The 14,945-nt window shown below is 33.2% G+C and overlaps 3 protein-coding genes and 1 pseudogene across 6 annotated transcripts; 3 read left to right on the forward strand and 1 right to left on the reverse strand.

Annotated features, from left to right (window-relative positions):
- The first annotated feature begins 919 nt into the window (after nucleotides 1-919).
- LOC123904730 (aspartic proteinase CDR1-like) lies at nucleotides 920-2,158 on the forward strand. The gene has a single exon (XM_045954356.1). It carries the CDS (start codon nucleotides 938-940, stop codon nucleotides 2,156-2,158), a length of 1,221 nt encoding a protein of 406 aa, XP_045810312.1. The 5' UTR covers nucleotides 920-937.
- Nucleotides 2,159-5,704: 3,546 nt separating this feature from the next.
- On the forward strand, nucleotides 5,705-6,905 carry LOC123904731 (annotated as a pseudogene).
- Nucleotides 6,906-8,280: 1,375 nt separating this feature from the next.
- Nucleotides 8,281-10,214, forward strand: LOC123905987 (aspartic proteinase CDR1-like). The gene has a single exon (XM_045955813.1). It carries the CDS (start codon nucleotides 8,738-8,740, stop codon nucleotides 10,019-10,021), a length of 1,284 nt encoding a protein of 427 aa, XP_045811769.1. The 5' UTR covers nucleotides 8,281-8,737; the 3' UTR covers nucleotides 10,022-10,214.
- Nucleotides 10,215-10,217: 3 nt separating this feature from the next.
- LOC123905986 lies at nucleotides 10,218-14,754 on the reverse strand. 4 transcript variants are annotated; one of them, XM_045955809.1, is made up of 5 exons: nucleotides 14,609-14,754; nucleotides 13,993-14,189; nucleotides 11,657-12,762; nucleotides 10,898-11,449; nucleotides 10,218-10,804 (listed from the first exon to the last, which is right to left on the reverse strand). In XM_045955809.1, exons 3-5 carry the CDS (start codon nucleotides 12,626-12,628, stop codon nucleotides 10,709-10,711), a joined length of 1,620 nt encoding a protein of 539 aa, XP_045811765.1. In that variant the 5' UTR covers nucleotides 12,629-12,762; nucleotides 13,993-14,189; nucleotides 14,609-14,754; the 3' UTR covers nucleotides 10,218-10,708. The 4 variants fall into 4 exon arrangements, with proteins under 4 accessions (XP_045811765.1, XP_045811768.1, XP_045811766.1 ...); XM_045955812.1 differs by having other exon boundaries at nucleotides 11,657-12,648; nucleotides 13,993-14,736; XM_045955810.1 differs by lacking the exon at nucleotides 13,993-14,189 and having other exon boundaries at nucleotides 14,609-14,728.
- Between the last annotated feature and the right edge of the window lie 191 nt (nucleotides 14,755-14,945).

Below are 14,945 nucleotides of genomic sequence, written 5' to 3' on the forward strand. Positions count from 1 at the left end.
TGATAAAATGAGTACTTTTTTTTTTTTGTCGGGATGAATGCTTATATATTTTAAGTCATCTAATAATCTAATAATACTCCCTCCAGTTCTTAATATAAAAAGAATTTTACTTTTAAGATCCATCGAAAATATAATATATCTAGTTATATTACAAGCTAGATACATTAAATTTTTAATGAATCTAAAAAGCAAACTTCCTCTTATATTAAGGACCGGAGGGAGAATATGATTGTGAAATTCAACCAAATATTATATAATTGGAAATTTATTTTAAAAAAATGAAAATAATTATTCTGGTCAAAACACGAAAAAGGAAATTTTTTTTTATAATGAAGATTTTAGAAAATAAAAACTATATAGTAATACCATTATTAATCATTAATTAATTCATTATTCAAAACAAGATTTTAGAAAATAAAAACTATATAGTAACAATTTTTTTTTTGGTAACAACTTTTTTTTTAAGTAATAACTATGCTCATATATATTAGATTCCTCTTATATTAAGGACTAGAGGGAGAATATGATTGTGAAATTCAACCAAATATTATATAATTGGAAATTTATTTTAAAAAAAATGGAAATAATTATTCTGGTGAAAACACGAAAAAGGAATTTTTTTTATAATGAAGATTTTAGAAAATAAAAACTATATAGTAATACCATTATTAATCATTAATTCATTATTCAAAACAAGATTTTAGAAAATAAAAACTATATAGTAACATTTTTTTTTTGGTAACAACTTTTTTTTTAAGTAATAACTATGCTCATATATATTAGATCATATATCCCCTTAAAAGCGTATCTGATTAATTTGCTAATTTTAACAAGGAAACATTTATTGAGCTTATATAAAAACCATATTGCTCAGTCCAAAATTCTAATTTTATTGAAAATCTCTTCCTGTTCTATCACATATAGAGAACAAGACAATATGGTTTTTTCAAAATCATTTTATACATACTTAACCATCATTTCTCTATTGTTCAATCTTTTTCACTTTTCATACATTGAAGCTCAGAATGACGGATTCACCGTCAACCTGATTCGAAAAAGGCCTAACAATATTATTACAAATGGTGTACAAGCACCTACAAAGGCCTACCTTGGTCAGTATCTTATGGAGTTGTATATTGGAACTCCGCCGATAAAAATATTGGCGGAGGTAGACACAGGAAGTGACCTTGTATGGGTCCAATGTGTACCATGCCCTGGGTGTTACGAACAAATTAATCCCATGTTCGATCCTCTAAAATCTTCTACTTACAATAATATCTCATGTGATTCGCCTTTGTGTCAACAACTTTACTCACATGGGTGTTCTCCCGAGAATATTTGCAATTACAACTACGGCTATGCAGATAATTCAGTAACAAATGGCCTTCTTGCACAAGAAACAATTACCTTAACATCAAACACAGGAAAATCGGTTGGCGTTCCAAAAATTCTTTTTGGTTGCGGACATAACGACACTGGGAATTTTAATGATCATGAGATGGGTATCATTGGTCTCGGAAATGGACCAATGTCACTCATTTCTCAATTAGGTCCTTTATCTGGAGGAAAAAAGTTTTCTCAATGTTTAGTTCCATTCCATACTGATATTAGCATTTCAAGCAAAATGAGTTTTGGAAAAGGGAGTGAAGTATTAGGGGTTGATGTGGTTACTACACCTCTGGTTTCTACGGAACAAGACATACAATATTCTGTTACATTACTAGGCATTAGTGTGGAAGAGACATTTTTGCCCTTTGATACTAATATTGCAAAGGGTAACATTATGATTGATTCAGGGACACCACCGACTTATTTACCGCAAGCATTGTATGATAGAGTGGCTACTGAAGTTAGAAATAGGGTTTCATTGAAACCTATTTTGGACGATCCTAGTATTGGTGATCAACTTTGTTATCGTACACAAAATAATCTTAATGGGCCAACACTAACGTTTCATTTTGAAGGTGCAAATGTAACTTTAACGCCGGTCCAAATCTTCATTCCACCAAAAGACGGTGTTTTTTGCTTGGCATTAGCTAAAAATAGTGGTAATGATCCAAGCATTTATGGTAATTTTGCACAGTCAAATTATTTAATTGGATTTGATCTGGAAAAACAAGTGGTCTCTTTCAAGCCAACAGATTGCACCAAACATTAGAGTCCAGAAAAATTCAAGTGATTTATCATTATATGAGCTTTTTATACTATTTGTAATTTGTTTGATGTTGTTTCAATGATATGAATTATATGGTTTAAGACTAAAGAGAATAATATTTAACAACTTTTTTACATTTTATTATGTAACAACTTTTCCATTTTTTCTTTTTTATTTCTCCTCTATAACTTGTGGGTTTTGCAAATAAGTTTTGAGATGAAGATTGTGTTGATAAGGGGGTGGTGATGGAAAGTGGAAAACAGAATTCGAAATGAAGCATCAAAATTTTCCCTTCCTCTATGTCTCTTTGTGCAATCCATAAAACTTTTTATGTGTGAAAATTCTATTTAATTATATAGAGAAAGTGAAGAGGAATTAAAAGAATGGGAGAAAAACATGAAAATAAAAATGGGTCAAATGGTTTGGTTTTGAGAATTTAATTTCATATAGGGTTTAGGATGTAACTACTAGGATACTAAAATGGTGTTATCAGAAGGAAAAAATTGAACATATTTTAGTCTTCAAATTCTTGATTTTTTCTTCGTTTTACAATTTATTTATTTTAAAAAATATAGTAAGAGATATTAATTTCATAGTATATATGGGTAGGGTTGGGAATAGGCCAGGCGGCCTACAGGGGCCTTCGGCCTGGCCTGTATAAGCCTGGCCTGGCCTGGTTATTAAAAATGTCAGGCTTAGGCTTTGAAAACGGCCTGTTTACATAAATAGGTCAGGCTTAGGCTTCTAAAAAGGCCTACGAAGCCTGATAGGCCGGCCTGTTTATAATAATTATTATTTATATAATATTATTATTTATATCTTATAAAAAAATATTATTTATATAAATATTATTAGCTTTTAATTATTGCGACTTTTCGTAATCGTATTTGTTATTTTATTAGTTTTTAATTATTGTGTTAATCATATTATTAGCTTTTTCTTAATGTTGTAGAAATTATAAAAATTTAAATGTGAACTTTTGAAGGCCTGTTTAGCCTATTTAAAAAAACTATATAGAGAAGCTTTAATGTAACACAGGCTTTTAAACAGGCTACAAGGCCAGGCCAAAAAAAATAACATTTGATAGGCCACAGGCCAGGCTCAGGCCTGAAAAAAAATCGTAGGCCAGGCTCAGGCCTGTCAAGGCCTGGCCTGGCCTGTTCCCAACCCTATATACGGGGGCTGCTAACTTAGACCCAGTTGGGTCTAAGTTAGCAAGGTGCACCTTTTCAGTTGGACCAAAATACCCATTCTTTTTAATTAATTAACCAAATTACCATCAATGGAGGCGGATCCAGTGTCGCGCGCGTACCGCAGGACCATGGTTACAGACCGTTGATTTCCATCAGACAGCCAAGCTCTGATCTCATCAAGACTGTCTGATCAATCAGACAGCCCAGATCATCCGAATCCATCAGATTCCAGCGCGTGCACCACACTGGATTACACCCTGGAGAGAGAATAATCTACTTTTTAAAAGCAGGACACGTGTCGCTGTCTGATTGGCTGGGCGTGATTTTTTTCCATTTAATACTTTGAACTCAATTATTTCGTTGTAAATTAATTTTTTATTTTTTATTTTTATACCAAAATTCATAATTTTTTTTTCTCTACAAATAGAGACTTGGTTCGTTTGATTTGGACACAGAAAAAAAAAACCCAATTTTTCACTACCTTAATCTCATTTTTCACTACCTTACATCAACTCACTGAAACCATTCTACCAGGAAAATGGTTTCAGAGTACAAATCTCTGAAACCATTCTACCAGCTAAATGGTTTCAGAAGCAAATAACTAAGAATCAACTTACTGAAACCATTCTACCAGCAAAATGGTTTCAGAAGCAAACACAATTAATAAATTACTCACTGAAATCATTCTACCAGTAAAATAGTTTCAGAGTACAACTATGTGCAACCATTCTACAAGCTAAATGGTTTCAGAAGCAAATAACTAATAATCAACTTACTGAAATCATTCTACCAGCAAAATGGTTTCAGATTACAACTCTCTGAAACCATTGTACCAGATAAATGGTTTCAGAAGAAAACATAATTAATAAATTACTCATTGAAACCATTCTACCAGTAAAATGGTTTCAGAATACAACTATGTGCAACCATTCTACCAGTAAAATGGTTTCAGAAGCAAACATTAGTTTTTAATTACCGTTTTATCTCATTTAATTAACTAAAAATAGTTTCAGGTCTCCAAAAATTTCATAAAATATACCAAAAGTTCCAGAATATTATCTATTATTTTCCTGGTATAATGGTTTCAGTGAGTTGGTTGAGTGGTGCGTGTTAAATTACAACACACAAGTAACGTATTTAGTAGACAAAAAATGAGATTAAGGTAGTGAAAAATTGTATTTTTTTTTCGGTGTTCAAATCAAACGAACCAAGTCTCTATTTGTAGAAAAAAAAAAATTATGAATTTTGGTATAAAAATAAAAAAATAAAAAAATAAAAAATTAATTTACAACGAAATAATTGAGTTCAAAGTATTAAATGAACAAAAATTACGTCCAGCCAACCATTGTGTGACACGTGTCCTACTTTTAAAAAGCAAATTTTTCTCTCTCCAGGGTGTAATCCAGTGTGGCGCACGCGCTGGAATCTGATGGATCAGGATGATCTGGGCTGTCTGATTGATCAGACAGTCTTGATGAGATCAGATCTTGGCTGTCTGATGGAAATCAACGGTCTGTAACCATGGTCCTTCGGTACGCGCGCGACACTGGATCCGCGTCTATTAATGGGTATTTTGGTTAATTAATTAAAAAGAATGGGTATTTTAGTCCAGTTAAAAAGGTGCACCTTGCTAACTTAAACCTAACTAGGGTCTAAGTTAGAAAACCCCTATATAAATTATCATGGAAACAAATTCTTGATTTTTTCTTCGTTTTACAATTTATTTATTTTTAAAAATATAGTAAGATATATTAATTTCATAGTATATATAAATTATCATGGAATTTTTTTCATCGAAGGTAAGTCTATTTGAGGCGTGTCGGATATTATATGTAGTTACCTTTTTTGGTCATAACACATGATAAGCAAAGTCATCAAAAAAATATTCTTGATTTTTATCCTTTTTTTTTTGGTACAAATCTAACCAAATATTCTACAATCGGAAACAATTATTCTGGTCAAAAAAATAAAAAGGAAAATAATGATTAATTTTATAGTAACAAATATTAATGAAAAATAAATATAACAAATATTAATGAAATAGATATATTCACACATGGTATTTTTATATTTCAATGTTGTTTTTGATCAAATTTTATATTTCAATGTTGAAACAACAAAACTATTTTATTTTATTTTTACTAAAAACAATAAAACTATTATAACAATCTTTATTTATTTTTTGACACATATTATAGCAATCTTTTAGTCAACAAAAAAACTATTATAACAATTTATACATTTGGTTAGGTCATCAATGCACACAACAACAAAAATATTGACCATATATAAAAACCTCATTGCTTTGCTTTGTCCAAATTAATTCATGTTGAAAATCTCTTTCTCTTCTATCACGTATAGAGAATAAGATAACATGATTTTTCCACAATCATTTTATACATACTTAGCCATCATTTTTCTATTGTTCCATATTTTACATTTTTCATCCATTGAAGCCCAAAATGACAATATTGTACAAGCATCTATATATGCAAGGTCAATATCTCATGGAGTTGTATATTGGAACTCCACCAATACAAATATTAGGTATTGCTGACACAGGAAGTGACCTTATATGGGTCCAATGTGTACCTTGTTTTGGTTGCTACAAACAAATCAATCCTATGTTCGATCCTATAAAATCTTCCACTTACAAAAATATCTCATGTGATTCACCCGCGTGTAACAAACTTGAAACACGCGGGTGTTCTATTGAGAAGCGTTGCAATTACACTTATGGTTATGGAGATAGTTCCACAACACATGGCGTTCTTGCACAAGAAACAATTACCTTAACATCGAATACAAGAAAAGATGTTTCCCTTCAAGGTTTTTTTTTTGGTTGTGGACATAACAACACAGGTGGTTTTAATGATCATGAGATGGGTATAGTTGGTCTTGGAAGAGGACCATTGTCACTTGTTTCTCAAATAGGCCCTTTATTTGGAGGTAAAAAAATGTCACAATGTTTGGTTCCATTTAACACTGATGTTAGCATTTCAAGCAAAATGAGTTTTGGTAAAGGGAGTGAACTATTAGGAGATGGTGTGGTTACTACACCTATGGTTATTCCTGAACATGATCCAACACCATATTTAGTTACATTATTAGGTATTAGTGTGGAAAATACATATTTACCCTTTAATATTTCTTCTCTAGAGCCTATTATAAAGGGTAACATGTTGGTTGATTCAGGAACACCACCAACTATATTACCACAAAAACTATATGATAGTGTGGTTACTGAAGTCAGAAATAGGGTTCCATTGAAACCTATTTCAGATGATCCTAGTATTGGTACTCAACTTTGTTATCGTACAAAAAATAATCTTGATGGGCCAACACTAACATTCCATTTTGAAGATGCAGATGTACTTTTAACGCCAACCCAAATCTTCATTCCACCAAAAGACGGTGTTTTCTGCTTGGCATTAACCAATAATACTAGTAGTGATCGTGGAATTTATGGTAATTTTGCGCAATCAAATTACTTAATTGGATTTGATCTAGAAAAACAAGTAGTATCTTTCAAGCCAACGGATTGCATCAAACATTAGAGTCTAATCAAATTTAAGCCATGTATTTGTATAACAACTTTTCAATAATAAATTATGGCTTAAGATTAATTAAAGAGGATATATAACATTAACATTCAATTTTGAAGGTTCAAATTTCACCAACAAAACAAGATCCTGACCGTAGAGGGGAGAAAGAAAATCAAAATAACGTATTCCATGTGTATTTGAGGCTTTGTTCACTAACATTATATTATTATTATAGGAGTAATTTTTGATTGTATAGTGTATGCCAAATCATTCACGGACTTTGTTCATCCGTGAATCATATACAGTGTCTAATAATGTCTTATGCATTATCATGTTGGAGAAAAAACGTCAAAACATTGTGTCACATTATGGTTTTGGTGAGCTAAACGTTCTTGTTTATTGTAGTGCTAAATCCTAATGAATCATAGTATAGTAGCCAAATGTAGAACTTTTTCTTTTGGTAATTAATGTATAACGTTTTAAAAGAAAATCTGAATAGCTTTTGACTAACTCAAGAGCGATGTGATTATGTAAATCTTTTTCACCTCAACCAATGTTCTGAGTTCGATCATTGATTTGCACATGCAGCAGAGATAAAACTCCTAGGGAAAACTTATCGCTTATTTGTGTCTTACAATTGAGAGATTAGTTTATGTACTTACGTGCAGAGAATACCCAATTTATATAAGAAAATGACTATGATAGAAGTGAAAAGTTTGTCGCTTATTTGTAGTTACGTGCAGAGAATACCCAATTTAATTTATATAAGAAAAGGACTATGATAAACGAATAGACAAAGAAATAGAAGCCAACAATGACCTACCTTTGATTACTTTAGAAACTTGAATTAGGTAAAGAAATAGGAAATGTATTACCAAACCACATAAATAATGGGAGGGGATTCTCTCCCACGAAATTTTACCGGAGAGGAACCTCACCCATAAACAATTCATGCTACTTTTTTAAATATGTTGTTTTTATTATGATTGCAAATTTGTAATGTTGATTCTTGATTTGACCTAAAAAAGAGTAAATAATTTGATTTCTAGAATCATTCATGTGAAAAACAGTCCAACTCCATGTAAAATAAATCAAATGTCCCACTATCGACTCAATGATAGGCCTCAGGTCAGGATACACAAAAACCTCAAGCCGCAGGCAAGTAAATTTTTCCGCCTACTAGCTGTATAGGAAAAGGAAAGTCTACTTACAAGATTGACCAACTTGCTTCCAAGCCGGGATACTTGGGCGCATATTGAGGGTAAAAATGTCATTTCAGTGGGGTAGGAAAAAAAAAGGGTAAATAAAAGACAGTACTGCATCTTCACTTTTCATGTTCTTAGTTAGAATGAGAAGTTATTATATTTTAGAAAGAAAAAAAACACATCTTAGGTATATTTTTGTTGTTTTGGTTTGGTTGGTATTTCTAACTTTGACTTTATGTATCTTCCATATACAAATCCATTTACTATTAACAACTTTGTTGTTATTTCCTGTTACTTTATAGTGTAAATGACGTTTCCTCAGTTTTTTCAACAATGCTGTTGTAAGTTGGAGATCTTTGAAAGGCAATTAACACGGGACTTGTTCTATGGAGCTATCCCTATAGTGTATTGAAAGGTATTTGAACCCTTTTCTTATTGAAAGTATAAAGGAAGGGAATAACATTCTCTGAATTTTGTGTATCAGACAGAAAATCATTCACATGCTGATATTGTTTATGTCCTGTGACTAACCTGTCAAATTCAACACTCACATGCTGCGGCTATATATATTATATATATGTAGGACATAATTTCATATACTTCTCAGTTCTCACATGACCTTATCCCTTGCTAAATTCCATGGCCAACATTATCTGCTTCCATTTATTCCTTTTTGTTCTGTGTATGTTCTTATTTCAAACACCAATTGAAGCTTACAACACAGGGTTCAGTTTTAAACTAATCCATAAGAACTCACCCAATTCTCCCTTCTACAAATTGGATAAATACCATAGAAACAAACCTCGCTCATTTTACCAAGGACCTAGGAAATCACTTGTCCAGAAAGGTCCTCACACTAGAGTGACATCCAACAATGGTGACTATCTCATGAAGGTCACATTGGGATCACCACCGGTGGACATATATGGTTTGGTTGACACTGGAAGTGACCTAGTGTGGGCACAATGCGCACCTTGTCGCGGATGTTATCAGCAGAAAAGTCCGATGTTCGAGCCACTAAGGTCCAAAACTTATAGTCCTATTCCATGTGATTCAGAGCAGTGTTCATTCTTTGGTTACTCCTGCTCTCCTCAAAAGATATGTGCTTATAGTTATAGTTATGCAGATTCATCAGTAACAAATGGGGTGCTTGCAAGGGAAACAATCACCTTTGGTTCTACAGACGACAACCCTGTTGTTGTCGGAGACATTATATTCGGGTGCGGACACAGCAACTCAGGAACTTTCAATGAAAACGATATGGGAATCATTGGAATGGGTGGAGGGCCTCTGTCACTTGTTTCACAAATCGGCACACTTTATGGGAGCAAGAGATTCTCCCAGTGCCTGGTTCCTTTCCATACAGATACACACACTTCAGGATCAATCAGTTTTGGTGAAGACAGTGATGTTTCAGGTGAAGGAGTAGTTACAACTCCTTTGGTCTCTGAGGAAGGTCAAACTTCTTATTTAGTCACACTCGAAGGCATAAGTGTTGGAGACACATTTATTACATTTAATTCTTCCGAGACACTTTCCAAGGGGAATATAATGATTGATTCAGGTACACCAGCAACATATATACCACAAGAATTTTATGGCCGTTTGGTAGAGGAACTGAAAGTACAGAGTAACCTGATACCAATTGACGATGACCCGGATTTAGGCACACAACTTTGTTACAGACATGAGACAAATTTAGAAGGGCCAATCTTGACCGCTCATTTTGAGGGGGCAGATGTGCAATTGATGCCAATACAAACCTTCATTCCACCGAAAGATGGGGTATTTTGCTTTGCAATGGCAGGCACTACTGATGGAGAGTATATATTTGGCAATTTTGCTCAATCTAACATTTTGATTGGATTTGATTTAGACAGAAAGACCGTCTCTTTTAAACCAACTGATTGCACCAATCAGTAGATATAATTTTAATGTAATTTTTAGTGTTACTGATATCTATAATTTGTGGTTAGGGTTGGTTGGGATCAAGAGAAATATCAGAAATATAAAATTGTGCACAAAAAATTATATGTACTTTTATTGAAGCCACATCTTATGTCATAAATGACTGTCTTAATTTGAAGTCTAATCCTTTTTTCCTAACTTGGATAAAATATTACAATCTTCAAATTATAAACATTGAACTTTCTTCAGTGACTAAGTATTCAATATGAAACTTTTTAGGAATAACCAAACAAACCTCCATTTTCCTGCAACTTTGCACACATTTGCTATCACTGAATTATAACGGTATTGTGACTTTACAGAAGGTGTATTAGAATTTAGAACCTTGTTTTTCTCCTATAGCATATACCTAGGTTGGTAGGTATCCTACTCAAATCCCTAGTAAACTGTTCTAAATTCTGAAGAGAAAAAAAAATTAAAGGACAAAATGAGAAGATATATGGAAAAAATTGAATACTCACATCTTGGTGTTAGAAACCTTTCTCTACATAGAAATTAGAAGTTCAAGAAAGCTCAATTCAAGGTGAAAAAAATGCCGCATGGAACTAGCTCTCCACTCAGAAGGCCAAATCATGTGAAAAACACAATAGAGTAATCCTAAACTGCCATTTCACAACCAACCTACACAATCAGTATACAGAGCTAAAAGGCCCCTTCCCAATTCCCACATTGTCCAACTGAGATTTGGAGCATTTCCTTGCTACTTTGGATTTGCTTGCAACAGAGACGACGCGGTACCTAGGACAACCAAACAGTTGAATCCAGAAATGTCACTATGAATGAAAACAGGCAATAAGATCATAAGAAATGTTCAAGAGCTATGAAACATACCAGATGCCAATTCTTGCTCAAAGGTTGAGCCACTACTTGGATCTTTCGCACATTGAGCAGAGGGGGAGAGTTGGGAAAGCAGAAAAGTTTCCTTTTGAAATCATCTTTATCTTTACTCCGAACATATGAACCCCAAGAAGTGTTACTATCTCTTCCAGTATCTTTCAAGAAGAAGCGAATGGGTTTTTTACACACAGATTTGTGTGGGTCCCTAGCATCAAAATCAAATTCATTCCTTTGAGTAATACCATTCCAAGCAGAATAGGTTCGTTCGGAGCGCTCCAGCTCACGGGGAAAAACAATGTTAGGCAGGACTTGAATGGCATAACCAAGTGACACTGAAAATGTTAGATGCTGGGAATGGTCGTAACATATTGAACGTTGCAAAAAGCTTTTGGGTTCAGCTCTCATGGCCTTTGTAAAAAGTTTCAGGCTATCTAAAGAGCTCAAACCAGGATAAAAGGGATTAACAGCTTCAACATGATGAATTGACACAAATGGTGCTATTGGGTGAGAGGATAGAAGACCGTGAGCATCACCCTTTATATCCCACTGAAAGATTAAAAGAAAAAAGTGGTTCTGATCAATTACAAATTCTAAGTGATGAAATGGCTGCATTATAATAATCATGTAATACATATGATAAATGTTTCTTTTCCCTGAAAATAGAAAGAAATTTTCATAAAGAAAAGAAGAAAGTGAACTTTTTTTTAAAATGAAAGGGGCCTAAGCCCAAAAGAATGGATATCTACAAAGTACCTGGTGAAAACCATGTTCCCGGGTCAGCGGAATGCCAAGTTCAGTGATGCAGGCATGCAGTCTATCATCACTACCATAAAGCCCAGGGTACCTCTCAATGCATTCATCAAGAATCTCATATAGAGCCTTTGCAAGTGGATAACTTATTGCAATCCCGCCACCACCATAGGCCATTGAGTGGCTAAAATAGGTATTAGCTGAATGGCTCTCTGAAGGGCTACCTATGTAAATCATTTCGGAGGAATTATACTTGCTGAGAACGTCAACTAGGTTATTCACGTTGAAGATGGTATCATCATCACATAGGACAAACCAACGCACATCTGAGAGGCCAAGGCGAAAGCTTTCTTTGATAATGCGAGAAATCCGGAGGCCAGAAGGGTGACCTATGGGATTAGTGTAGCGGAAATACGAGATGTCTCCAGAAATCATGGTAGGGGGCAATAACTCATCACCTTGTTCTTCAACCACTTTTTCCTCTAACCACACATGGCCACGCATGTCATTGGGACGCCACCATAGTCTAATATATTCCTTCCTCCGTTTCCAAAGCTGAGATGATCCTGCTATGCCAAAAACAATATGTTGAACAGACAAGCCTCCTTGTTCAATGGTACTGCTACCATTTTGAAGATGATCTTTCGTTGTCACAAGTTGGAAGACGGGAGGTGAAGTTACTACTTTTGAAAGGCGGAGCGGAGTGCACTTGTTCCAAGGGAAAAAGTGGTGTCTACCTTCCCAATCTTTTATGCGATGAAAGCAACAAGTAGTTGCATCAGAGAAGACAAGGGAAAGCCAAGCAGTAGTAAACAAGAGAAGTGCTGCTATAGCAACAGCCAAGCTACCAGTACGAATCTTGCGCCACTGACGGCTCCCGTGTCGACAAGGAGACAAAGGAGAAAGACGGGAATTCTTGTCGTGGTCACGATAGGATGAAATTATTGTTTTCACTGGTTGAGTCATAATCGCCATCACTCCAAGTGCATGTCTACCTTCCAGCCACCATAAGAGATGTAAACAGGACAGAGGATCAATCTATATATTATATAGAGGAGTAACAGGAGAACAGCAATGGCAACACACACTCCAAACAAACTTGTTTTTACCTAACCAAATGTGAAAATAAACAGGAAAATGTTACAATTAATATTTATATAGACTTTCTAGAGAGAAAGTCCATTGCTGTTTTTAATGCATTCACATCTCTCAACCAGTCTCATAAGAATGAAAACATATTTATGCCTAAAACATACAACTACAGCTAATCTAATCTAATCTAATCTAATCTAATCACTTGAGTATCAAATAGAAATTGTGGTTAAGCAACAATAACTGGGGGTTGCTTTATGACCAAGGATAAGTGGTGATTGTTAAAAGTTCATGCGGCAAGTTTATCCGCTGTGGGACTTAAAAGTTAACCTTTCCATAAACTATGTCGAAGTTAATTATCAAAACAGTAAGGTTTTATTAATAAGTCTGCACGGGGGCAGACAAAGAATCCTTTTATTTTTTATTCAATTTCCTCCCCTAATATCTAGTAATATGAATTTAACTAATCATATGATCTTCCAAATTTCAATAACACAAGAAAATAGAGCAACATGAAGCAGCAGCCCTCAAATAACCACTCTGGACCATTAAAAAGTGTTTGAAAGTTATTAGATTAAACCTAAAGTTCAATTACTAAAACCATGTACATCAAGAGAAATCATTGCAGAATATATTAAAAAAAATTAAAAAACAAAAAACAGAGAAAGTAAGTATTAAAACAGAATTTGTGAGCAGACCCAGAACAAGAAAGAGCATAATAACACTGCCACCTAGTTATGCAGTCACTATCAACTGTTTCTTTAGAACAAATTCAGTTGGAACTTAAACATCTAAAATCTATACAACAATTGTACATGAATAAGTTAAGCCACCTCAAATAATTACTTTACAATCAAAAGAAAAGGAAAAAAAAAAAGTTGAAATGGAAAATGGAATCCTCTTTATTACGGATATCCTACTTTATGGTAATATCAACTTCCATAGATTTTCAGATTAAGACATCAATACAGTTTCCTTTTATATTATCCTCAAGTACTAACCAATTAATTTTCTATAAAATAGTAAAATACCATCAATTTATCTCAAGGTGCAACAAAGATATAAAATTTATCTCAAACATATCACATATGAAGGAACCCATTTAATTCCCAAATTGAAGAAAATCAAAAACCATAATTGAACTAACAAAATTGGGCATTTCATCAAACAGATAAAGAGCAACAAAATAAAGAAACAATCTTTAACTTAATTACTATTAAAGGGTATTACAAAAAACGATTCTTTACCTGAAACCGAGAATCTATGATGAAAAAGTTGAAGTTGAAAAGCGCGTTTGAGTGAAAAGTGATTACTGAATCGTTGTTGTTTGGGTACACTTTATATATGAACAAATTAAGCAACCCAATTACTATTAATTTTGCTAAATTTCAGTTACAATCTTCATCATGAATTCATCATTATCATCAATTTGGAACACAGAGATCTGTTTCAAGGAACACCCAAATCATGCCAGAGTTTTTAAGAATTTTTTTAAAAAATTGTCATGTGTAAGTAATCATCACTAAAAGTCAAATTATAATGCATTCATTATTCGGAGTATTTTATAATCTCTCTATGTCATAGTTTTATATTAAATTTAAAATTTAATTAAATCGTCATTCTTAAAATAAAACAAATTCAATATGTATTAAAAAAGGATTAATTATGTAGATTAAACGTTAATAATACGGAATTATTAATTTTGAATAATTCAAAATTGACTTTTCGTCAAAAAGAAATTTGAAAATTGACTAGGTAAATTTCCACACACATAAAATTTTGAAATTTGAGTTGATATTTTTCTAAGTTTGAAAAAATAATAAATGAGCAGAAAATGAAAGATTTGAGTGAGTGATATGATACCTTGTTGTGGATTTTTGATGTGTGGTTGATGAAGTTAGATTTATTATATGATGAAGAAAAATAGTGATATATTAACTATTAAGGTTTATAAGTATTAAGCAAAAAATAGAATGAGAAATTATATGAAATGAATAAAAATGGTCCACAAAAATAGTGAAGTAACCGTTGTTTGTTAATGTTTGTCATCATCACTACTCATTTGAATCGACTAAGACAGTTTTTGACCAATGCAGGCTAAGCAGCCAGCCACCATACTTTGCCGTTTCAAATCAATTGAAATAACTCTTTTCTTTATAATTTTCTAGTCATATAACTCTCAAAAATATCATAAATAAAG

This window comes from Trifolium pratense, linkage group LG2 (assembly GCF_020283565.1).
Source record: "Trifolium pratense cultivar HEN17-A07 linkage group LG2, ARS_RC_1.1, whole genome shotgun sequence".
In the NCBI taxonomy this organism is placed as follows: domain Eukaryota; kingdom Viridiplantae; phylum Streptophyta; class Magnoliopsida; order Fabales; family Fabaceae; genus Trifolium; species Trifolium pratense.

Excerpts from the sequence above, each read along its gene's own strand:
- LOC123905987 (XM_045955813.1), top strand. The coding sequence starts at position 8,738 with ATGGCCAACATTATCTGCTTCCATTTATTCCTTTTTGTTCTGTGTATG.
- LOC123904730 (XM_045954356.1), top strand. The coding sequence starts at position 938 with ATGGTTTTTTCAAAATCATTTTATACATACTTAACCATCATTTCTCTA.
- LOC123905986 (XM_045955809.1), bottom strand. The coding sequence starts at position 12,628 with ATGGCGATTATGACTCAACCAGTGAAAACAATAATTTCATCCTATCGT. Across the intron at positions 11,450-11,656 it reads GGGAACATGGTTTTCACCAG|TGGGATATAAAGGGTGATGC; the intron begins GTACTTTGTAGA and ends TTAATCTTTCAG. Across the intron at positions 10,805-10,897 it reads TGAGCAAGAATTGGCATCTG|GTACCGCGTCGTCTCTGTTG; the intron begins GTATGTTTCATA and ends TGGTTGTCCTAG.